Source organism: Oncorhynchus mykiss, chromosome 31 (assembly GCF_013265735.2).
Source record: "Oncorhynchus mykiss isolate Arlee chromosome 31, USDA_OmykA_1.1, whole genome shotgun sequence".
NCBI classification, from domain to species: domain Eukaryota; kingdom Metazoa; phylum Chordata; class Actinopteri; order Salmoniformes; family Salmonidae; genus Oncorhynchus; species Oncorhynchus mykiss.
Genome location: NC_050571.1, coordinates 16,873,800 through 16,898,799, shown reverse-complemented (window position 1 = coordinate 16,898,799; position 25,000 = coordinate 16,873,800). Strand labels below are relative to the sequence as shown.

The 25,000-nt window shown below is 42.5% G+C and overlaps 1 protein-coding gene across 1 annotated transcript in view; it reads left to right on the top strand.

Annotated features, from left to right (window-relative positions):
• The window catches only part of LOC110504389 (pro-neuregulin-2, membrane-bound isoform-like), a 54,050-nt gene that overhangs the window by 12,006 nt on the left and 17,044 nt on the right, over positions 1 to 25,000 (top strand). The window contains exons 2-4 of the mRNA XM_036970116.1: positions 22,860 to 23,022; positions 23,207 to 23,325; positions 24,334 to 24,454. Of these exons, the coding sequence (XP_036826011.1) occupies positions 22,860 to 23,022; positions 23,207 to 23,325; positions 24,334 to 24,454 (403 nt within the window). The remainder of the gene's footprint in view (positions 1 to 22,859; positions 23,023 to 23,206; positions 23,326 to 24,333; positions 24,455 to 25,000) is intronic.

Here is a 25,000-nt window from a genome sequence, read left to right as displayed (position 1 = left end):
AGAGGGTAGTATAGAGAGAGGCTCATTATGGAGAGGGTAGTATAGAGAGAGGATCATTATGGAGAGGGTAGTATAGAGAGAGGCTCATTATGGAGAGGGTAGTATAGATAGAGGATCATTATGGAGAGGGTAGTATGGAGAGAGGATCATTATTGAGAGGGTAGTATGGAGAGATGATCATTATGGAGATGGTAGTATGGAGAGAGGATCATTATGGAGAGGGTAGTATGGAGAGAGGATCATTATCGAGAGGGTAGTATGGAGAGATGATCATTATGGAGAGGGTAGTATGGTTAGAGGATCATTATGGAGAGGGTAGTATGGAGAGAGGATCATTATGGAGAGAGGATCATTATGGAGAGGGTAGTATAGAGAGGATCATTATGGAGAGGGTAGTATGGAGATAGGATCATTATGGAGAGGGTAGTATGGAGAGAGGATCATTATCGAGAGGGTAGTATGGAGAGATGATCATTATGGAGAGGGTAGTATAGAGAGAGGATCATTATGGAGAGGGTAGTATGGAGAGAGGATCATTATGGAGAGGGTAGTATGGAGAGATGATCATTATGGAGAGGGTAGTATGGAGAGAGGATCATTATGGAGAGGGTAGTATGGAGAGAGGATCATTATGGAGAGAGGATCATTATGGAGAGGGTAGTATAGAGAGGATCATTATGGAGAGGGTAGTATGGAGAGAGGATCATTATGGAGAGGGTAGTATGGAGAGAGGATAATTATGGAGAGGGTAGTTTAGAGAGAGGATCATTATGGAGAGGGTAGTATAGAGAGAGAGGATCATTATGGAGAGGGTAGTATAGAGACAGAGGATCATGATGGAGTGGGTAGTATAGAGAGAGAGGATCATTATGGAGAGGTTAGTATGGAGAGAGGATCATTATGTAGAGGGTAGTATAGAGAGAGAGGATCATTATGGAGAGGGTAGTATAGAGAGAGGATAATTATGGAGAGTTTAGTATAGAGAGAGAGGATCACTATGGAGAGGGTAGTATAGAGAGAGGCTCATTATGTAGAGGGTAGTATAGAGAGAGAGAGGATCATTATGTAGAGGGTAGTATAGAGAGAGAGGATCATTATGGAGAGGGTAGTATGGAGAGAGGATCATTATGGAGAGGGTAGTATAGAGAGAGAGGATCATTATGGAGAGGTTAGTATAGAGAGAGGATCATGATGGAGTGGGTAGTATAGAGAGAGAGGATCATTATGGAGAGGGTAGTATAGAGAGAGAGGATCATTATGGAGAGGGTAGTATAGAGAGAGAGGATCATTATGGAGAGGGTAGTATGGAGAGAGGATCATTATGGAGAGGGTAGTATAGAGAGAGAGGATCATTATGGAGAGGGTAGTATGGAGAGAGGATCATTATGGAGAGGGTAGTTTAGAGAGAGGATCATTATGGAGAGGGTAGTATAGAGAGAGAGGATCATTATGGAGAGGGTAGTATAGAGAGAGAGGATCATTATGGAGAGGGTAGTATAGAGAGAGAGGATCATTATGGAGAGGGTAGTATGGAGAGAGGATCATTATGGAGAGGGTAGTATAGAGAGAGGATCATTATGGAGAGGGTAGTATGGAGAGAGGATCATTATGGAGAGGGTAGTATAGAGAGAGGATCATTATGAGAGGGTAGTATAGAGAGAGAGGATCATTATGGAGAGGGTAGTATAGAGAGAGGATAATTATGGAGAGGGTAGTATAGAGAGAGAGGATCACTATGGAGAGGGTAGTATAGAGAGAGGCTCATTATGGAGAGGGTAGTATAGAGAGAGGATTATTATGGAGAGGGTAGTATAGAGAGAGGCTCATTATGGAGAGGGTAGTATAGAGAGAGGCTCATTATGGAGAGGGTAGTATAGATAGAGGATCATTATGGAGAGGGTAGTATGGAGAGAGGATCATTATTGAGAGGGTAGTATGGAGAGATGATCATTATGGAGATGGTAGTATGGAGAGAGGATCATTATGGAGAGGGTAGTATGGAGAGAGGATCATTATCGAGAGGGTAGTATGGAGAGATGATCATTATGGAGAGGGTAGTATGGTTAGAGGATCATTATGGAGAGGGTAGTATGGAGAGAGGATCATTATGGAGAGAGGATCATTATGGAGAGGGTAGTATAGAGAGGATCATTATGGAGAGGGTAGTATGGAGATAGGATCATTATGGAGAGGGTAGTATGGAGAGAGGATCATTATCGAGAGGGTAGTATGGAGAGATGATCATTATGGAGAGGGTAGTATAGAGAGAGGATCATTATGGAGAGGGTAGTATGGAGAGAGGATCATTATGGAGAGGTTAGTATGGAGAGATGATCATTATGGAGAGGGTAGTATGGAGAGAGGATCATTATGGAGAGGGTAGTATGGAGAGAGGATCATTATGGAGAGAGGATCATTATGGAGAGGGTAGTATAGAGAGGATCATTATGGAGAGGGTAGTATGGAGAGAGGATCATTATGGAGAGGGTAGTATGGAGAGAGGATAATTATGGAGAGGGTAGTTTAGAGAGAGGATCATTATGGAGAGGGTAGTATAGAGAGAGAGGATCATTATGGAGAGGTTAGTATAGAGAGAGGATCATGATGGAGTGGGTAGTATAGAGAGAGAGGATCATTATGGAGAGGGTAGTATGGAGAGAGGATCATTATGGAGAGGGTAGTTTAGAGAGAGGATCATTATGGAGAGGGTAGTATAGAGAGAGAGGATCATTATGTAGAGGGTAGTATAGAGAGAGAGGATCATTATGGAGAGGGTAGTATAGAGAGAGAGGATCATTATGGAGAGGGTAGTATGGAGAGAGGATCATTATGGAGAGGGTAGTATAGAGAGAGGCTCATTATGGAGAGGGTAGTATAGAGAGAGAGGATCATTATGGAGAGGTTAGTATAGAGAGAGGATCATGATGGAGTGGGTAGTATAGAGAGAGAGGATCATTATGGAGAGGGTAGTATGGAGAGAGGATCATTATGGAGAGGGTAGTATAGAGAGAGGATCATTATGAGAGGGTAGTATAGAGAGAGAGGATCATTATGGAGAGGGTAGTATAGAGCGAGGATAATTATGGAGAGGGTAGTATAGAGAGAGAGGATCACTATGGAGAGGGTAGTATAGAGAGAGGCTCATTATGGAGAGGGTAGTATAGAGAGAGGATTATTATGGAGAGGGTAGTATAGAGAGAGGCTCATTATGGAGAGGGTAGTATAGAGAGAGGATCATTATGGAGAGGGTAGTATAGAGAGAGGCTCATTATGGAGAGGGTAGTATGGAGAGAGGATCATTATTGATAGGGTAGTATGGAGAGATGATCATTATGGAGATGGTAGTATGGAGAGAGGATCATTATGGAGAGGGTAGTATGGAGAGAGGATCATTATCGAGAGGGTAGTATGGAGAGATGATCATTATGGAGAGGGTAGTATGGTTAGAGGATCATTATGGAGAGGGTAGTATGGAGAGAGGATCATTATGGAGAGAGGATCATTATGGAGAGGGTAGTATAGAGAGGATCATTATGGAGAGGGTAGTATGGAGATAGGATCATTATGGAGAGGGTAGTATGGAGAGAGGATCATTATCGAGAGGGTAGTATGGAGAGATGATCATTATGGAGAGGGTAGTATAGAGAGAGGATCATTATGGAGAGGGTAGTATGGAGAGAGGATCATTATGGAGAGGGTAGTATGGAGAGATGATCATTATGGAGAGGGTAGTATGGAGAGAGGATCATTATGGAGAGGGTAGTATGGAGAGAGGATCATTATGGAGAGAGGATCATTATGGAGAGGGTAGTATAGAGAGGATCATTATGGAGAGGGTAGTATGGAGAGAGGATCATTATGGAGAGGGTAGTATGGAGAGAGGATAATTATGGAGAGGGTAGTTTAGAGAGAGGATCACTATGGAGAGGGTAGTATAGAGAGAGGCTCATTATGTAGAGGGTAGTATAGAGAGAGAGAGGATCATTATGTAGAGGGTAGTATAGAGAGAGAGGATCATTATGGAGAGGGTAGTATGGAGAGAGGATCATTATGGAGAGGGTAGTATAGAGAGAGAGGATCATTATGGAGAGGTTAGTATAGAGAGAGGATCATGATGGAGTGGGTAGTATAGAGAGAGAGGATCATTATGGAGAGGGTAGTATGGAGAGAGGATCATTATGGAGAGGGTAGTATAGAGAGAGGATCATTATGAGAGGGTAGTATAGAGAGAGAGGATCATTATGGAGAGGGTAGTATAGAGAGAGGATAATTATGGAGAGGGTAGTATAGAGAGAGAGGATCACTATGGAGAGGGTAGTATAGAGAGAGGCTCATTATGGAGAGGGTAGTATAGAGAGAGGATTATTATGGAGAGGGTAGTATAGAGAGAGGCTCATTATGGAGAGGGTAGTATAGAGAGAGGATCATTATGGAGAGGGTAGTATAGAGAGAGGCTCATTATGGAGAGGGTAGTATAGATAGAGGATCATTATGGAGAGGGTAGTATGGAGAGAGGATCATTATTGAGAGGGTAGTATGGAGAGATGATCATTATGGAGATGGTAGTATGGAGAGAGGATCATTATGGAGAGGGTAGTATGGAGAGAGGATCATTATCGAGAGGGTAGTATGGAGAGATGATCATTATGGAGAGGGTAGTATGGTTAGAGGATCATTATGGAGAGGGTAGTATGGAGAGAGGATCATTATGGAGAGAGGATCATTATGGAGAGGGTAGTATAGAGAGGATCATTATGGAGAGGGTAGTATGGAGATAGGATCATTATGGAGAGGGTAGTATGGAGAGAGGATCATTATCGAGAGGGTAGTATGGAGAGATGATCATTATGGAGAGGGTAGTATCGAGAGAGGATCATTATGGAGAGGGTAGTATGGAGAGAGGATCATTATGGAGAGGGTAGTATGGAGAGATGATCATTATGGAGAGGGTAGTATAGAGAGAGGATAATTATGGAGAGGGTAGTTTAGAGAGAGGATCACTATGGAGAGGGTAGTATAGAGAGAGGCTCATTATGTAGAGGGTAGTATAGAGAGAGAGAGGATCATTATGTAGAGGGTAGTATAGAGAGAGAGGATCATTATGGAGAGGGTAGTATGGAGAGAGGATCATTATGGAGAGGGTAGTATAGAGAGAGAGGATCATTATGGAGAGGTTAGTATAGAGAGAGGATCATGATGGAGTGGGTAGTATAGAGAGAGAGGATCATTATGGAGAGGGTAGTATGGAGAGAGGATCATTATGGAGAGGGTAGTATAGAGAGAGGATCATTATGAGAGGGTAGTATAGAGAGAGAGGATCATTATGGAGAGGGTAGTATAGAGAGAGGATAATTATGGAGAGGGTAGTATAGAGAGAGAGGATCACTATGGAGAGGGTAGTATAGAGAGAGGCTCATTATGGAGAGGGTAGTATAGAGAGAGGATTATTATGGAGAGGGTAGTATAGAGAGAGGCTCATTATGGAGAGGGTAGTATAGAGAGAGGATCATTATGGAGAGGGTAGTATAGAGAGAGGCTCATTATGGAGAGGGTAGTATAGATAGAGGATCATTATGGAGAGGGTAGTATGGAGAGAGGATCATTATTGAGAGGGTAGTATGGAGAGATGATCATTATGGAGATGGTAGTATGGAGAGAGGATCATTATGGAGAGGGTAGTATGGAGAGAGGATCATTATCGAGAGGGTAGTATGGAGAGATGATCATTATGGAGAGGGTAGTATGGTTAGAGGATCATTATGGAGAGGGTAGTATGGAGAGAGGATCATTATGGAGAGAGGATCATTATGGAGAGGGTAGTATAGAGAGGATCATTATGGAGAGGGTAGTATGGAGATAGGATCATTATGGAGAGGGTAGTATGGAGAGAGGATCATTATCGAGAGGGTAGTATGGAGAGATGATCATTATGGAGAGGGTAGTATAGAGAGAGGATCATTATGGAGAGGGTAGTATGGAGAGAGGATCATTATGGAGAGGGTAGTATGGAGAGATGATCATTATGGAGAGGGTAGTATGGAGAGAGGATCATTATGGAGAGGGTAGTATGGAGAGAGGATCATTATGGAGAGAGGATCATTATGGAGAGGGTAGTATAGAGAGGATCATTATGGAGAGGGTAGTATGGAGAGAGGATCATTATGGAGAGGGTAGTATGGAGAGAGGATAATTATGGAGAGGGTAGTTTAGAGAGAGGATCATTATGGAGAGGGTAGTATAGAGAGAGAGGATCATTATGGAGAGGGTAGTATAGAGACAGAGGATCATGATGGAGTGGGTAGTATAGAGAGAGAGGATCATTATGGAGAGGTTAGTATGGAGAGAGGATCATTATGTAGAGGGTAGTATAGAGAGAGGATCATTATGGAGAGGGTAGTATAGAGAGAGAGGATCATTATGGAGAGGGTAGTATAGAGAGAGGATAATTATGGAGAGTTTAGTATAGAGAGAGAGGATCACTATGGAGAGGGTAGTATAGAGAGAGGCTCATTATGGAGAGGGTAGTATAGAGAGAGGATTATTATGGAGTGGGTAGTATAGAGAGAGGCTCATTATGGAGAGGGTAGTATAGATAGAGGATCATTATGGAGAGGGTAGTATAGAGAGAGGATAATTATGGAGAGGGTAGTATAGAGAGAGGATCATTATGGAGAGGGTAGTATGGAGAGAGTATCATTATGGAGAGGGTAGTATAGAGAGAGGATCATTATGGAGAGGGTAGTATAGAGAGAGGATAATTATGGAGAGGGTAGTATGGAGAGAGGATCATTATGGAGAGGGTAGTATAGAGAGAGGATAATTATGGAGAGGGTAGTATGGAGAGAGTATCATTATGGAGAGGGTAGTATAGAGAGAGGATCATTATGGAGAGGGTAGTATAGAGAGAGGATCATAATGGAGAGGGTAGTATAGAGAGAGGATAATTATGGAGAGGGTAGTATGGAGAGAGAATCATTATGGAGAGGGTAGTATAGAGAGAGGCTCATTATGGAGAGGGTAGTATGTAGAGAGGCTCATTATGGAGAGGGTAGTATAGAGAGAGGATCATTATGGAGAGGGTAGTATAGAGAGAGGATCATTATGGAGAGGGTAGTATGGAGATATGATCATTATGGAGAGGGTAGTATGGAGAGAGGATCATTATGGAGAGGGTAGTATAGAGAGAGGATCATTATGGAGAGGGTAGTATGGAGAGAGGATCATTATGGAGAGGGTAGTATGGAGAGAGGATCATTATGGATAGAGTAGTATGGAGAGAGGATCATTATGGAGAGGGTAGTATGGAGAGAGGATCATTATGGAGAGGGTAGTATGGAGAGAGGATCATTATGGAGAGGGTAGTATGGAGAGAGGATCATTATGGAGAGAGGATCATTATGTAGAGGGTAGTATAGAGAGAGAGGCTCATTATGGAGAGGGTAGTATAGAGAGAGAGGGTTATTGTGGAGAGGGTAGAATAGAGAGAGAGGATATCATTATGTAGAGGATAGTATAGAGAGGATATCATTATGTAGAGGGTAGTATAGAGAGAGAGGTTCATTATGGAGGGGGTTGTATAGAGAGAGGATCATTATGGAGAGGGTAGTATAGAGAGAGAGATGGTCATTATGTAGAGGGTAGTATAGAGAGAGATAGAGGATCATTATGTAGAGGGTAGTATAGAGAGAGATAGAGGATCATTATGTAGAGGGTAGTATAGAGAGAGAGAGGATCATTATGTAGAGGGTAGTATAGAGAGAGAGAGGGTCATTATGTAGAGGGTATTATTGAGAGAGAGAGGCTCATTATGGAGAGGGTAGTATAGAGAGAGAGAGGATCGTTATGGAGAGGGTAGTATAGAGAGAGAGAGGGTCATTATGTAGAGGGTAGTATAGAGAGAGAGAGGATCATTATGTAGAGGGTAGTATAGAGAGAGAGAGGGTCATTATGTAGAGGGTATTATTGAGAGAGAGAGGCTCATTATGGAGAGGGTAGTATAGAGAGAGAGAGGATCGTTATGGAGAGGGTAGTATAGAGAGAGAGAGGATCATTATGGAGAGGGTAGTATGTAGAGAGGCTCATTATGGAGAGGGTATTATAGAGAGAGGTTCATTATGGAGGGGGTTGTATAGAGAGAGGATCATTATGGAGAGGGTAGTATAGAGAGAGAGATGGTCATTATGTAGAGGGTAGTATAGAGAGAGATAGAGGATCATTATGTAGAGGGTAGTATAGAGAGAGAGAGGATCATTATGTAGAGGGTAGTATAGAGAGAGAGAGGGTCATTATGTAGAGGGTATTATTGAGAGAGAGAGGCTCATTATGGAGAGGGTAGTATAGAGAGAGAGAGGATCGTTATGGAGAGGGTAGTATAGAGAGAGAGAGGATCATTATGGAGAGGGTAGTATAGAGAGAGGATCGTTTTTGAGAGGGTAGTATAGAGAGATATCATTATGTAGAGGGTAGTATAAAGAGAGAGAGGATCATTATAGAGAGGGTAGTATAGAGAGAGAGAGAGTGAGAGAGGATCATTATGTAGAGGGTAGTATAGAGAGAGAGAGGATCATTATAGAGAGGGTAGTATAGAGAGAGACAGTGAGAGAGGATCATTATGTAGAGGGTAGTTTAGAGCGAGAGGCTCATTATGGAGAGGGTAGTATAGAGAGAGAGGATCATTATGGAGAGGGTAGAGTAGAGAGAGAGGATCATTATGGAGAGGGTAGAGTAGAGAGAGAGGCTCATTATGGAGAGGGTAGAGTAGAGAGAGAGGCTCATTATGGAGAGGGTAGAGTAGAGAGAGAGGATATCATTATGTAGAGGATTGTATAGAGAGGATATCATAATGTAGAGGGTAGTATAGAGAGAGAGGATCATTATGGAGAGGGTAGTATAGAGAGAGGATTGTTTTTGAGAGGGTAGTGTGGAGAGAGAAAGTATCATTTTTGAGAGGGTAGTATAGAGAGAGAGATGATCATTATGGAAAGGGTAGTGTGCAGAGACAGATTATCATTATGGAGAGGGTAGTATAGAGAGAGAGAGGATCATTATGTAGAGGGTAGTATAGAGAGAGAGAGAGGATCATTATGGAGAGGATAGTATAGAGAGAGAGAGAGGGTCATTATGTAGAGGGTAGTATAGAGAGAGAGAGGGTCATTATGTAGAGGGTAGTATAGAGAGAGAGTTGATCATTATGGAGAGGGTAGTATAGAGAGAGAGAGTGAGAGAGGATCATTATGGAGAGGGTAGTATAGAGAGAGAGGGTCATTGTGGAGAGGGTAGAATAGAGAGAGAGGATATCATTATGTAGAGGATAGTATAGAGAGGATATCATTATGTAGAGGGTAGTATAGAGAGAGAGGTTCATTATGGATGGGGTTGTATAGAGAGAGGATCATTATGGAGAGGGTAGTATAGAGAGAGAGATGGTCATTATGTAGAGGGTAGAATAGAGAGAGATAGAGGATCATTATGTAGAGGGTAGTATAGAGAGAGAGAGTGAGAGAGGATCATTATGTAGAGGGTAGTATAGAGAGAGAGGATCATTATAGAGAGGGTAGTATAGAGAGAGAGAGTGAGAGAGGATCATTATGTAGAGGGTAGTATAGAGAGAGAGGCTCATTATGGAGAGGGTAGTATAGAGACAGATGGTCATTATGTCGAGGGTAGTATAGAGAGAGATGGAGGATCATTATGTAGAGGGTAGTATAGAGAGAGAGGTTCATTATGGAGGGGGTTGTATAGAGAGAGGATCATTATGGAGAGGGTAGTATAGAGAGAGAGATGGTCATTATATAGAGGGTAGTATAGAGAGAGAGAGTGAGAGAGGATCATTATGTAGAGGGTAGTATAGAGAGAGAGAGGATCATTATAGAGAGGGTAGTATAGAGAGAGAGAGTGAGAGAGGATCATTATGTAGAGGGTAGTATAGAGAGAGAGGATCATTATGGAGAGGGTAGAGTAGAGAGAGAGGATATCATTATGTAGAGGATTGTATAGAGAGGATATCATAATGTAGAGGGTAGTATAGAGAGAGAGGATCATTATGGAGAGGGTAGTATAGAGAGAGGATTGTTTTTGAGAGGGTAGTGTGGAGAGAGAAAGTATAATTTTTGAGAGGGTAGTATAGAGAGAGAGATGATCTTTATGGAAAGGGTAGTGTGGAGAGACAGATTATCATTATGGAGAGGGTAGTATAGAGAGAGAGAGGATCATTATGTAGAGGGTAGTATAGAGAGAGAGAGAGGATCATTATGGAGAGGATAGTATAGAGAGAGAGAGAGGGTCATTATGTAGAGGGTAGTATGGAGAGGATATCATTATGTAGAGGGTAGTATAGAGAGAGAGGTTCATTATGGATGGGGTTGTATAGAGAGAGGATCATTATGGAGAGGGTAGTATAGAGAGAGAGATGGTCATTATGTAGAGGGTAGAATAGAGAGAGATAGAGGATCATTATGTAGAGGGTAGTATAGAGAGAGAGAGTGAGAGAGGATCATTATGTAGAGGGTAGTATAGAGAGAGAGGATCATTATAGAGAGGGTAGTATAGAGAGAGAGAGTGAGAGAGGATCATTATGTAGAGGGTAGTATAGAGAGAGAGGCTCATTATGGAGAGGGTAGTATAGAGACAGATGGTAATTATGTCGAGGGTAGTATAGAGAGAGATGGAGGATCATTATGTAGAGGGTAGTATAGAGAGAGAGGTTCATTATGGAGGGGGTTGTATAGAGAGAGGATCATTATGGAGAGGGTAGTATAGAGAGAGAGATGGTCATTATATAGAGGGTAGTATAGAGAGAGAGAGTGAGAGAGGATCATTATGTAGAGGGTAGTATAGAGAGAGAGAGGATCATTATAGAGAGGGTAGTATAGAGAGAGAGAGTGAGAGAGGATCATTATGTAGAGGGTAGTATAGAGAGAGAGGATCATTATGGAGAGGGTAGAGTAGAGAGAGAGGATATCATTATGTAGAGGATTGTATAGAGAGGATATCATAATGTAGAGGGTAGTATAGAGAGAGAGGATCATTATGGAGAGGGTAGTATAGAGAGAGGATTGTTTTTGAGAGGGTAGTGTGGAGAGAGAAAGTATAATTTTTGAGAGGGTAGTATAGAGAGAGAGATGATCATTATGGAAAGGGTAGTGTGGAGAGACAGATTATCATTATGGAGAGGGTAGTATAGAGAGAGAGAGGATCATTATGTAGAGGGTAGTATAGAGAGAGAGAGAGGATCATTATGGAGAGGATAGTATAGAGAGAGAGAGAGGGTCATTATGTAGAGGGTAGTATGGAGAGAGAGAGGATCATTATGGAGAAGGTTGTATAGAGAGAGGATCATTATGGAGAGGGTAGTATAAAGAGAGAGAGGATCATTATGGAGAGGGTAGTATAGAGAGAGAGAGGATCATTATGGAGAGGGTAGTATAAAGAGAGAGAGGATCATTATGGAGAGGGTAGTATAAAGAGAGAGAGGATCATTATGGAGAGGGTAATATAGAGAGAGAGTTGATCTTTATGGAGAGGGTAGTATAAAGAGAGAGAGGATCATTATGGAGAGGGTAGTATAGAGAGAGAGAGGATCATTATGGAGAGGGTAATATAGAGAGAGAGTTGATCTTTATGGAGAGGGTAGTATAAAGAGAGAGAGGATCATTATGGAGAGGGTAGTATAAAGAGAGAGAGGATCATTATGGAGAGGGTAGTATAAAGAGAGAGAGGATCATTATGGAGAGGGTAGTATAAAGAGAGAGAGGATCATTATGGAGAGGGTAATATAGAGAGAGAGTTGATCTTTATGGAGAAGGTAGTATAGAGAGAGGGTCAATATGGAGAGAGTAGTATTGAGAGAGAGAGGATCATTATGTAGAGGGTAGTATAGAGAGAGAGTGGATCATTATGGAGAGGGTAGTATAGAGAGAGAGAGTGAGAGAGGATCATTATGTAGAGGGTAGTATAGAGAGAAAGGTTCATTATGTAGAGGGTACTATAGAGAGAGAGAGGATCATTATGGAGAGGGTAGTATAGAGAGAGAGAGGATCATTATGGAGAGGGTAGTATAGAGAGAGGATCGTTTTTGAGAGGGTAGTATAGAGAGATATCATTATGTAGAGGGTAGTATAGAGAGAGAGAGGACCATTATAGAGAGGGTAGTATAGAGAGAGAGAGTGAGAGAGGATCATTATGTAGAGGGTAGTATAGAGAGAGAGGCTCATTATGGAGAGGGTAGTATAGAGAGAGAGGGTCAGTGTGGAGAGGGTAGAATAGAGAGAGAGGATATCATTATGTAGAGGATAGTATAGAGAGGATATCATTATGTAGAGGGTAGTATAGAGAGAGAGAGGATCATTATGGAGAGGGTAGTATAGCGAGAGAGAGGATCATTATGGAGAGGGTAGAGTAGAGAGAGAGGATATCATTATGTAGAGGATTGTATAGAGAGGATATCATAATGTAGAGGGTAGTATAGAGAGAGAGGATCATTATGGAGAGGGTAGTATAGAGAGAGGATTGTTTTTGAGAGGGTAGTGTGGAGAGAGAAAGTATAATTTTTGAGAGGGTAGTATAGAGAGAGAGATGATCATTATGGAAAGGGTAGTGTGGAGAGACAGATTATCATTATGGAGAGGGTAGTATAGAGAGAGAGAGGATCATTATGTAGAGGGTAGTATAGAGAGAGAGAGAGGATCATTATGGAGAGGATAGTATAGAGAGAGAGAGAGGGTCATTATGTAGAGGGTAGTATGGAGAGAGAGAGGATCATTATGGAGAAGGTTGTATAGAGAGAGGATCATTATGGAGAGGGTAGTATAAAGAGAGAGAGGATCATTATGGAGAGGGTAGTATAGAGAGAGAGAGGATCATTATGGAGAGGGTAGTATAAAGAGAGAGAGGATCATTATGGAGAGGGTAGTATAAAGAGAGAGAGGATCATTATGGAGAGGGTAATATAGAGAGAGAGTTGATCTTTATGGAGAGGGTAGTATAAAGAGAGAGAGGATCATTATGGAGAGGGTAGTATAGAGAGAGAGAGGATCATTATGGAGAGGGTAATATAGAGAGAGAGTTGATCTTTATGGAGAGGGTAGTATAAAGAGAGAGAGGATCATTATGGAGAGGGTAGTATAAAGAGAGAGAGGATCATTATGGAAAGGGTAGTGTGGAGAGACAGATTATCATTATGGAGAGGGTAGTATAGAGAGAGAGAGGATCATTATGTAGAGGGTAGTATAGAGAGAGAGAGAGGATCATTATGGAGAGGATAGTATAGAGAGAGAGAGAGGGTCATTATGTAGAGGGTAGTATGGAGAGAGAGAGGATCATTATGGAGAAGGTTGTATAGAGAGAGGATCATTATGGAGAGGGTAGTATAAAGAGAGAGAGGATCATTATGGAGAGGGTAGTATAGAGAGAGAGAGGATCATTATGGAGAGGGTAGTATAAAGAGAGAGAGGATCATTATGGAGAGGGTAGTATAAAGAGAGAGAGGATCATTATGGAGAGGGTAATATAGAGAGAGAGTTGATCTTTATGGAGAGGGTAGTATAAAGAGAGAGAGGATCATTATGGAGAGGGTAGTATAGAGAGAGAGAGGATCATTATGGAGAGGGTAATATAGAGAGAGAGTTGATCTTTATGGAGAGGGTAGTATAAAGAGAGAGAGGATCATTATGGAGAGGGTAGTATAAAGAGAGAGAGGATCATTATGGAGAGGGTAGTATAAAGAGAGAGAGGATCATTATGGAGAGGGTAGTATAAAGAGAGAGAGGATCATTATGGAGAGGGTAATATAGAGAGAGAGTTGATCTTTATGGAGAGGGTAGTATAGAGAGAGAGAGTGAGAGAGGATCATTATGTAGAGGGTAGTATAGAGAGAAAGGTTCATTATGTAGAGGGTACTATAGAGAGAGAGAGGATCATTATGGAGAGGGTAGTATAGAGAGAGAGAGGATCATTATGGAGAGGGTAGTATAGAGAGAGGATCGTTTTTGAGAGGGTAGTATAGAGAGATATCATTATGTAGAGGGTAGTATAGAGAGAGAGAGGACCATTATAGAGAGGGTAGTATAGAGAGAGAGAGTGAGAGAGGATCATTATGTAGAGGGTAGTATAGAGAGAGAGGCTCATTATGGAGAGGGTAGTATAGAGAGAGAGGGTCAGTGTGGAGAGGGTAGAATAGAGAGAGAGGATATCATTATGTAGAGGATAGTATAGAGAGGATATCATTATGTAGAGGGTAGTATAGAGAGAGAGAGGATCATTATGGAGAGGGTAGTATAGCGAGAGAGAGGCTCATTATGGAGAGGGTAGTATAGAGAGAGGATCGTTTTTGAGAGGGTAGTATAGAGAGATATCATTATGTAGAGGGTAGTATAGAGAGAGAGAGGATCATTATAGAGAGGGTAGTATAGAGAGAGAGAGAGTGAGAGAGGATCATTATGTAGAGGGTAGTATAGAGAGAGAGAGGATAATTATAGAGAGGGTAGTATAGAGAGAGACAGTGAGAGAGGATCATTATGTAGAGGGTAGTATAGAGAGAGAGGCTCATTATGGAGAGGGTAGTATAGAGAGAGAGGATCATTATGGAGAGGGTAGAGTAGAGAGAGAGGATCATTATGGAGAGGGTAGAGTAGAGAGAGAGGCTCATTATGGAGAGGGTAGTATAGAGAGAGAGGATCATTATGGAGAGGGTAGTATAGAGAGAGAGATGGTCATTATGTAGAGGGTAGTATAGAGAGAGAGAGAGAGGCTCATTATGGAGAGGGTAGTATAGAGAGAGAGAGGATCATTATGGAGAGGGTAGTATAGCGAGAGAGAGGATCATTATGGAGAGGGTAGTATAGAGAGAGGATCGTTTTTGAGAGGGTAGTATAGAGAGATATCATTATGTAGAGGGTAGTATAGAGAGAGAGAGGATCATTATAGAGAGGGTAGTATAGAGAGAGAGAGTGAGAAAGGATCATTATGTAGAGGGTAGTATAGAGAGAGAGTCTCATTATGGAGAGGGTAGTATAGAGAGAGAGTCTCATTATGGAGAGGGTAGTATAGAGAGAGGATCATTATGGAGAGGGTAGTATACAGAGAGGATCATTATGGAGAGGGTAGTATAGAGAGAGGGTCATTATGTAGAGGGTTGTATAGAGAGAGAGAGGATCATTATGGAGAGGGTAGTATAGAGAGAGGATCATTATGTAGAGGGTAGTATAGAGAGAGAGAGGATCATTATGTAGAGGGTAGTATAGAAAGAGGATCATTATGTAGAGAGTAGTATGGAGAGAGAGAGGATCATTATGGAGAGGGTAGTATTGAGAGAGGGGATCATTGTAGAAAGAGAGAAGGCAAGATGGTGATGTAATAAGGAGGGCACTTTAACAACAGGGTTCGCTCTTGATTTTTTCTGAATTGTCGATGGACTGTATGTGTGTGTGTGTGTGTGTGTATTCCTGTGTGTACATGTGCATGCTTGCGTATGTCCACTTGTGTGTGTATGTGTGCAGCTATTCAATCACTATGCTGCTGTTGTCTCTTGTCAGTGGATTTCCTTTGTGCTCCCCTGCTCTGTCTCTTGTCAGTGGATTTTCGTTGTGCTCCCCTGCTGTTGTCTCTTGTCAGTGGATTTCCTTTGTGCTCCCCTGCTCTGGCTCTAGTCAGTGGATTTCCTTTGTGCTCCCCTGCTCTGGCTCTAGTCAGTGGATTTCCTTTGTGCTCCCCTGCTGTTGTCTCTTGTCAGTGGATTTCCTTTGTGCTCCCCTGCTGTTGTCTCTTGTCAGTGGATTTCCTTTGTGCTCCCCTGCTGTTGTCTCTTGTCAGTGGATTTCCTTTGTGCTCCCTTGCTGTTGTCTCTTGTCAGTGGATTTCCTTTGTGCTCCCCTGCTGTTGTCTCTTGTCAGTGGATTTCCTTTGTGCTCCCCTGCTGTTGTCTCTTGTCAGTGGATTTCCTTTGTGCTCCCCTGCTCTAGTTCTTGTCAGTGGATTTCCTTTGTGCTCCCCTGCTCTAGTTCTAGTCAGTGGATTTCCTTTGTGCTCCCCTGCTCTAGTTCTTGTCAGTGGATTTCCTTTCCCTGCTCTAGTTCTTGTCAGTGGATTTCCTTTCCCTGCTCTAGTTCTTGTCAGTGGATTTCCTTTCCCTGCTCTAGTTCTTGTCAGTGGATTTCCTTTGTGCTCCCCTGCTCTGGCTCTTGTCAGTGGATTTCCTTTGTGCTCCCCTGCTCTAGTTTTAGTCAGTGGATTTCCTTTGCCTGCTCTAGTTCTTGTCAGTGGATTTCCTTTGTGCTCCCCTGCTCTGACTCTAGTCAGTGGATTTCCTTTGTGCTCCCCTGCTCTGACTCTAGTCAGTGGATTTCCTTTGTGCTCCCCTGCTCTAGTTCTAGTCAGTGGATTTCCTTTGTGCTCCCTTGCTCTGGCTCTAGTCAGTGGATTTCCTTTGTGCTCCCCTGCTCTAGTTCTTGTCAGTGGATTTCCTTTGTGCTCCCCTGCTCTGGCTCTTGTCAGTGGATTTCCTTTGTGCTCCCCTGCTCTAGTTCTTGTCAGTGGATTTCCTTTGTGCTCCCCTGCTCTAGTTCTTGTAATTGGATGTCCTTTGTGCTCCCCTGCTCTAGTTCTTGTCAGTGGATTTCCTTTGTGCTCCCCTGCTCTAACTCTTGTCAGTGGATTTCCTTTGTGCTCCCCTGCTCTAGTTCTTGTCAGTGGATTTCCTTTGTGCTCCCCTGCTCTAACTCTTGTCAGTGGATTTCCTTTGTGCTCCCCTGCTCTAGTTCTTGTCAGTGGATTTCCTTTGTGCTCCCCTGCTCTGATTCTAGTCAGTGGATTTCCTTTGTGCTCCCCTGCTCTAGTTCTTGTCAGTGGATTTCCTTTGTGCTCCCCTGCTCTGATTCTAGTCAGTGGATTTCCTTTGTGCTCCCCTGCTCTAGTTCTTGTCAGTGGATTTCCTTTGTGCTCCCCTGCTCTGTCTCTTGTCAGTGGATTTCCTTTGTGCTCCCCTGCTCTGTCTCTTGTCAGTGGATTTCCTTTGTGCTCCCCTGCTCTGGCTCTTGTCAGTGGATTTCTTTTGTGCTCCCCTGCTCTGGCTCTAGTCAGTGGATTTCCTTTGTGCTCCCCTGCTCTGGCTCTAGTCAGTGGATTTCCTTTGTGCTCCCCTGCTCTGTCTCTTGTCAGTGGACTTTGGAACACCGTTTGGGTCTTTTCTAGTCAAAAAAGATACTCATCAAATAACACTATTTCACGCGTCAAATTAGCTTTTAATTTGAAATGTCAAATAACACAATTCTGTTGTAGAATGTTGTGTGTGCTGAATTTGCACGTGCAAGCCAAGCGCCACCGCTACGATCAGTAGCACTGTCAATGCTGTCAAAACAAACTGTCTGCAAACACCGGCCATGACATGTTTACAAATATCTTTCATACAAATGTTATTAGAACCTTCTGGGGTAGCTAGCTAGTTTTAGCGTGGTACCGTACTAGATAGCAGCCTGAAAACAATGACCAGTAGAAACTGCAGTATTCTTCAATATTATTAGCAATGATTTAGGAATCCATGTGAGGAAGTATTAGCTAGGTAGCCACTTGTTCTCCCATGAAAATAACTAGCTAGCCAGCTACCTAACCTTGTTTCCCAAAGCTAACGTTATAAGCAACCAGCTAGCTCCAGTGAGGCTTGACCAGACCGGGTTATGTAATGTGACTTGACTTTCCTATTTAAATAATGGTCAAATAAAAACAGTCTTGAAGAAGTCACCACATATGCGGAGCATTTGTTGGCTCCTTTTCCTTCACTCTGCGGTCCAACTCATCCCAAACCATCTCAATTTGGTTGAGGTCAGGGGATTGTGGAGGCCAGGTCATCTGATGCAGCATTCCATCACTCTCCTTCTTGGTCAAATAGCCCTTACACAGCCTGGAGATCTGTTGGGTCATTATCCTGTTGAAAAACAAATGATAGTCCCACTAAGCCCAAACCAGATGGGATGGTGTTTCGCTGCAGAATGCTGTGGTAGCCATGCTGGTTAAGTGTGCCTTGAATTCTAAATAAATCATAGACAGTGTCACCAGCAAAGCAGCCCTACACCATTACACTTCCTCCTCCTCCATGCTTTACGGTGGAAATACACATGTGGAGATGATCCGTTCACTCACACCATAACACCTCCTCCTCCATGCATTACGGTGGAAATACACATGTGGAGATGATCCGTTCACCCACACCGTGTCTCACAAAGACACAGCAGTTGGAACCAAAATGTGGACTCATCAGACCAAAGGACAAATATCCACTGGTCTAGAGTCCATTGCTCATTTTTCTTGGTCCAAGCAAGTCTCTTCTTCTTATTGGTGTCCTTTAGTAGTTTCTTTGCAGAAATTCGACAATGAAGGCCTAATTCACACATCCTCCCTTCAACAGTTGATGTTGAAATGTGTCTGTTACTTGAACTCTGTGAAGCATTCATTTGGGCTGCATTTTCTGAGGCTGGTAACTCTAATGAACTTATCCTCTGCAGCAGAGGTAACTCTTAAACATCAGACCTACAGGGATTCAGTCCACAGGAGGAAAAGTTCAGCAGGAGGGAAAACTGTGGAAGAGCTCAGGATGGGGAAAGCATGTTTCTGACCACACTGCGTGCTGGGGTCATAGACCAACTGAAACTGAAGTCCCGGGAATCAAGGCTGCTGATAGGCTGAACGAGATGTGGTGATAAGTATTTGGCATGACGTTGACCTATAAGACACTAAAAAAAGTGTGGGTCCTCTGAATAGGAGACTAAGCTGCCCGACTAGAACTAGCCATAAAGGATGGCTAGAATTGGCTCTCGAGTGGCGTAGTGGTCTAAGACACTGGCCGTTTAAAGAAATACACATAGTAGATTGACTGGTACAATAAATGTAGGTCATTTCACAGTTGTTTCAGAGTCCCGCAATAAGAGCTACGACGCTAATGTTCTGTAGGTGTTAAAACGGTGTGCATAGGCCACAGGAAGTAAACTGATACCGGACTGCACTCTAGTCAAAGAGTAATGACAGACACAGAAGCCCAGTCTAGGAGTTTCATGATGAAATCATTGATGAGAGTATATGGTTTGTGTACAGAGGAAGACAGGATCAAATATATATAAAATGAATACAATGTATAAACAATATGACATTAAACAGTAGTGGCAGCAATCTATACACAATAGACAATAAGAGAAAATTAACACACCATAAATCCTCTCAAGAGAATGAACATTACAGTTAAACCAACTGGTAGGCTAATTACATAAATGTACAAAATGGTAAGAGAACTGGTGAACAAAGTTATCCCTCTACATACAAATATATTGTATATACAGTGCCTTGCGAAAGTATTCGGCCCCCTTGAACTTTGCGACCTTTTGCCACATTTCAGGCTTCAAACATAAAGATATAAAACTGTATTTTTTTGTGAAGAATCAACAACAAGTGGGACACAATCATGAAGTGGAACGACATTTATTGGATATTTCAAACTTTTTTAACAAATCAAAAACTGAAAAATTGGGCGTGCAAAATTATTCAGCCCCCTTAAGTTAATACTTTGTAGCGCCACCTTTTGCTGCGATTACAGCTGTAAGTCGCTTGGGGTATGTCTCTATCAGTTTTGCACATCGAGAGACTGACATTTTTTCCCATTCCTCCTTGCAAAACAGCTCGAGCTCAGTGAGGTTGGATGGAGAGCATTTGTGAACAGCAGTTTTCAGTTCTTTCCACAGATTCTCGATTGGATTCAGGTCTGGACTTTGACTTGGCCATTCTAACACCTGGATATGTTTATTTTTGAACCATTCCATTGTAGATTTTGCTTTATGTTTTGGATCATTGTCTTGTTGGAAGACAAATCTCCGTCCCAGTCTCAGGTCTTTTGCAGACTCCATCAGGTTTTCTTCCAGAATGGTCCTGTATTTGGCTCCATCCATCTTCCCATCAATTTTAACCATCTTCCCTGTCCCTGCTGAAGAAAAGCAGACCCAAACCATGATGCTGCCACCACCATATTTGACAGTGGGGATGGTGTGTTCAGGGTGATGAGCTGTGTTGCTTTTAGGCCAAACATAACGTTTTGCATTGTTGCCAAAAAGTTCAATTTTGGTTTCATCTGACCAGAGCACCTTCTTCCACATGTTTGGTGTGTCTCCCAGGTGGCTTGTGGCAAACTTTAAACAACACTTTTTATGGATATCTTTAAGAAATGGCTTTCTTCTTGCCACTCTTCCATAAAGGCCAGATTTGTGCAATATACGACTGATTGTTGTCCTATGGACAGAGTCTCCCACCTCAGCTGTAGATCTCTGCAGTTCATCCAGAGTGATCATGGGCCTCTTGGCTGCATCTCTGATCAGTCTTCTCCTTGTATGAGCTGAAAGTTTAGAGGGACGGCCAGGTCTTGGTAGATTTGCAGTGGTCTGATACTCCTTCCATTTCAATATTATCGCTTGCACAGTGCTCCTTGGGATGTTTAAAGCTTGGGAAATCTTTTTGTATCCAAATCCGACTTTAAACTTCTTCACAACAGTATCTCGGACCTGCCTGGTGTGTTCCTTGTTCTTCATGATGCTCTCTGCGCTTTTAACGGACCTCTGAGACTATCACAGTGCAGGTGCATTTATACGGAGACTTGATTACACACAGGTGGAATGTATTTATCATCATTAGTCATTTAGGTCAACATTGGATCATTCAGAGATCCTCACTGAACTTCTGGAGAGAGTTTGCTGCACTGAAAGTAAAGGGGCTGAATAATTTTGCACGCCCAATTTTTCAGTTTTTGATTTGTTAAAAAAGTTTGAAATATCCAATAAATGTCGTTCCACTTCATGATTGTGTCCCACTTGTTGTTGATTCTTCACAAAAAAATACAGTTTTATATCTTTATGTTTGAAGCCTGAAATGTGGCAAAAGGTCGCAAAGTTCAAGGGGGCCGAATACTTTCGCAAGGCACTGTACATGTAACAATAGCAACAGGAATATTATAAAATAAAGTATTTGTTCTGACTACATTTAGTCAAAAACGCACAAATATCCCTGCAAATGAAAACGATCTGATCTCCACGGAAGCCAACCGAACTGAGAAATACATTTCCTTTTTATACTAACAAGTGGTTGCCATGGTGAATAATCCAATAGTAATTGGTAGGACACACGAAAGGAAACATCTAAGAGTTTACCGGAATCTCTACATTAAAATAAACACTTGTAGATCCATATAATGTCCATTAGAGGATTCTAAATTTATATCTAAGGGGCTTTTATACAGGTGTCACTGAGTAGACTGAAACCCCATGTCATTGATCCACAATCTATAGGTAAGGCTATACAGTGAAATAAGTATGCCCCCAATGCAATTCTAAAGTCAAATACATCCACAGGGTAATTTCAACAGATTTTTGTCAAATTCACAAATTATTGTCTTTTGTTGAAATTATATAAAAACATTAAAAACTTGTTAAGCATGTTCTATTCCATTATGGCGCTATTTGTTTTCATTTGCATCACTTTCAGTGGGAGACTTTTATTTTGAAGGCGAACCGCAAATTACACTATTGTGGCTAATCCTTATTGTGTCTAGCTTCACATAGGTGGATTCGACAATCATTTATCAAATGAGCACAGTGTTATAAATTAGGGATATTTTAGATTATGACACCTAGCTAGATAGTTAGTTAGCTAACTATAGCTACTGAAACCGATTATCTTGTTTTGCTATGTTTTTGGGGAAGAACAAATTTAGCATGCATCAGCTAGCTACCTTTTTTTATGACCAGCACTGTCCCAGAGCTTGGCGAAGTGTGTCTGGTGCACTAAACAAAACTTTACCAGCACCATAGTACACATATCGGTGAACTGCTGTGACATGCCAAATACGACTGAGAGTGTAATTAATGTGCATAACTGCGTGTTAAATGATTATGTGAGGTGCAGTCATATTCAGCTCCTGATTGGTCAACAGGCTCATATGACGCTCAAACAGTGTTATTTGATGTGTATCTTTTTTGACATGAAAAGACCCAAATGGTGTTCCATAGTGGACTTCTTTTGTGCTCTTCTGCTCTGGCTCATGTCAGCGTTGCAGGCTCTTATATTTTTAAGGGGAAGAGAGTGAGGGTCTCCAGAGATTCACACTGTGCCAGTTGATGGCAGAGCGAGGTTGGAAAACACAGCACTCCTTATCAAAGCTCTACTGCAGAGGCTAGCTAGAAAAGCTTTAACTCCTCAAAATGCGTTCCTCTCTTTTTAAAGAGACAAAGAAATGCGAAAGGCGAAAACTGACTCTCCAGGATTCAGTCCAGTGTTAGTGTATACTGAGCTGCTCTGTAACGGAGGTGGTTTGGAGTGTGTCAAGAGCCCATGTCAAAACGTCAGCTGGGATCAGGGTTCACCTGGGGTACTGCAGTTGATGAACAAATAATGTTAGCCTTGTTTCTAACTTTTCCCTCTATCCTTCTTTTTAACTCTCTCCCTACCCATCTCTCTCTTTGTCTCTCTCTCTCTCAATTCAGTTTATTTCAAAGGGCTTTATTGGCATGGGAAACATATGTTTACATTGCCAAAGCAAGTGAAATAGATAATTAACAAAAGTAAAATAAACAATTAAAAATTAACTGTAACACTCACAGAAGTTCTAAAGGAACAGAGACATTTCATTATCTCTCTCTGTCTCTCTCTCTCTCTCTCTCTGTGTGTGTGTGTGTGTGTCTCTCTCTCTTGCTCTCTCTCTCTCTCTCTCTTTCTCTCTCTGTGTGTGCGTCTCTCTCCGCTCCCTCTCTCTTTGTGTGTGTCCCTCTCTCTCTCTCTCTCTCTCTCTCTCTCTCTCTCTCTCTCTCTCTCTCTCTCTCTCTCTGTGTCTCTCTCCTTAGCTGCGGCCCCTAAGTTGCGGCCGATGCGGGGCCAGTCTCTAAGGGAGGGGGAGAGACTGTATCTCAAGTGTGAGGCGTCAGGGAACCCCAGCCCCTCCTTCCAGTGGTACAAAGATGGCCGAGAGCTCCAGAGGGGAAAAGACGTCAAAATCAAGACCAATAAGTGAGTCTCAGAGACCGGCCAACCTCCAGTCACACATTCACACACAGCAAAGGCAAGAGGTTCCAAAAAATATTCTATAGACTCTTGTTTCTGTTTTGAACTACCATTCATATTGACTCAAAGGAATCACTCGCACTCCATGTGTCTCTCTCTCTCGCCTCTCTCCCTCGCTCATTTTCTGCAGAAAAAATTCCAAGGTCCAGATCAACCGAGCAAGGCTGGAGGATTCTGGGAACTACACGTGTGTGGTTGAGAACACGCTGGGCCAAGAAAACACTACGAGCGGCATCAGCATCCAGAGCCGTGAGTCCACAGACACACCATCCCCACTCTGCAGTATGACTTTCACACTCTTTCCACCTTCACTAACTACCACAGACTCTGTTTTCCTTGACAACCACCATACTCTTTCTATCTTCCTTAGTTACCACCATGTTCATTCTCTCTTTCTTGACATCCACCATGGCAACGTTCTTTCCCTTTCTTCCTTAGTAACTATTTATTAACCCTCTCCGTAGTGACCTCTACACTTTCCTTCTTTTCCTTAGTTACCGCCACGCTCCCCTCTTCCTTGCTGACCCCTACTCTTACTCTCTCTCCTCCATAGTGACCACTACTCTTACTCTCTCTCCTCCATAGTGACCACTACTCTTACTCTCTCTCCTCCATAGTGACCACTACTCTTACTCTCTCTCCTCCATAGTGACCACTACTCTTACTCTCTCTCCTCCATAGTGACCACTACTCTTACTCTCTCTCCTCCATAGTGACCACTACTCTTACTCTCTCTCCTCCATAGTGACCACTACTCTTACTCTCTCTCCTCCATAGTGACCACTACTCTTACTCTCTCTCCTCCATAGTGACCACTACTCTTACTCTCTCTCCTCCATGGTGACCACTACTCTTAATCTCTCTCCTCCATAGTGACCACTACTCTTACTCTCTCTCCTCCATAGTGACCAATACTCTTACTCTCTCTCCTCCATAGTGACCACTACTCTTACTCTCTCTCCTCCATAGTGACCACTACTCTTACTCTCTCTCCTCCATAGTGACCACTACTCTTACTCTCTCTCCTCCATAGTGACCACTACTCTTACTCTCTCTCCTCCATAGTGACCAATACTCTTACTCTCTCTCCTCCATAGTGACCACTACTCTTACTCTCTCTCCTCCATAGTGACCACTACTCTTACTCTCTCTCCTCCATAGTGACCACTACTCTTACTCTCTCTCCTCCATAGTGACCACTACTCTTACTCTATCTCCTCCATAGTGACCACTACTCTTTCTCTCTCTCCTCCATAGTGACCACTACTCTGTCTCCGGGCTCGAGTCACGCCCGGCGCTGTAACGACACAGAGAAGTCGTACTGTGTCAACGGTGGAGACTGTTATTTCATACACGGTATAAACCAACTGTCATGCAAGTAAGTGAGGGGTCCTGTCCTCCTGCTGTGTCTGTCACTGTGTGGCTTCAGCTGAGTGTTGTTCACCCTGTTAACCCAATCGCCAATCTCCTTCTCCAGACACAGAATGCCAAGTGTCATCAAGCTCATTGTAAATGATCCTCTCAAGGATTAGTCTGGGTGCAACATTAAAATGCTTCCCTGTTGATTGTAAACTCATTCTTCTCTCTTCACCCCTCTGTTTCTCTTCCTCTCTACAAACATGAATCTTTCCCCTATCTCTGATCTGTCCTCTTCTTGAAATCTAGGTGTCTTCCCCTTCATCTCTTTCTCCTTCTTTCTCTTGCTCTCTTCCCCTCTCTCTTTCTCTCTGTATTATTCTCTCTCTCTCTAATAAATATCCAGCTCATTCCCAGACAGCTCATTCCCAGACAGCTCATTCCCAGACAGCTCATTCCCAGACAGCTCATTCACAAAAAATGTTTTTAAACAAGCACTGCACTGAGGTAATGGGGATGGAATGCATTTACTTCTCCCAGGTCAACAAGGCCCCACAGACAGACTAAA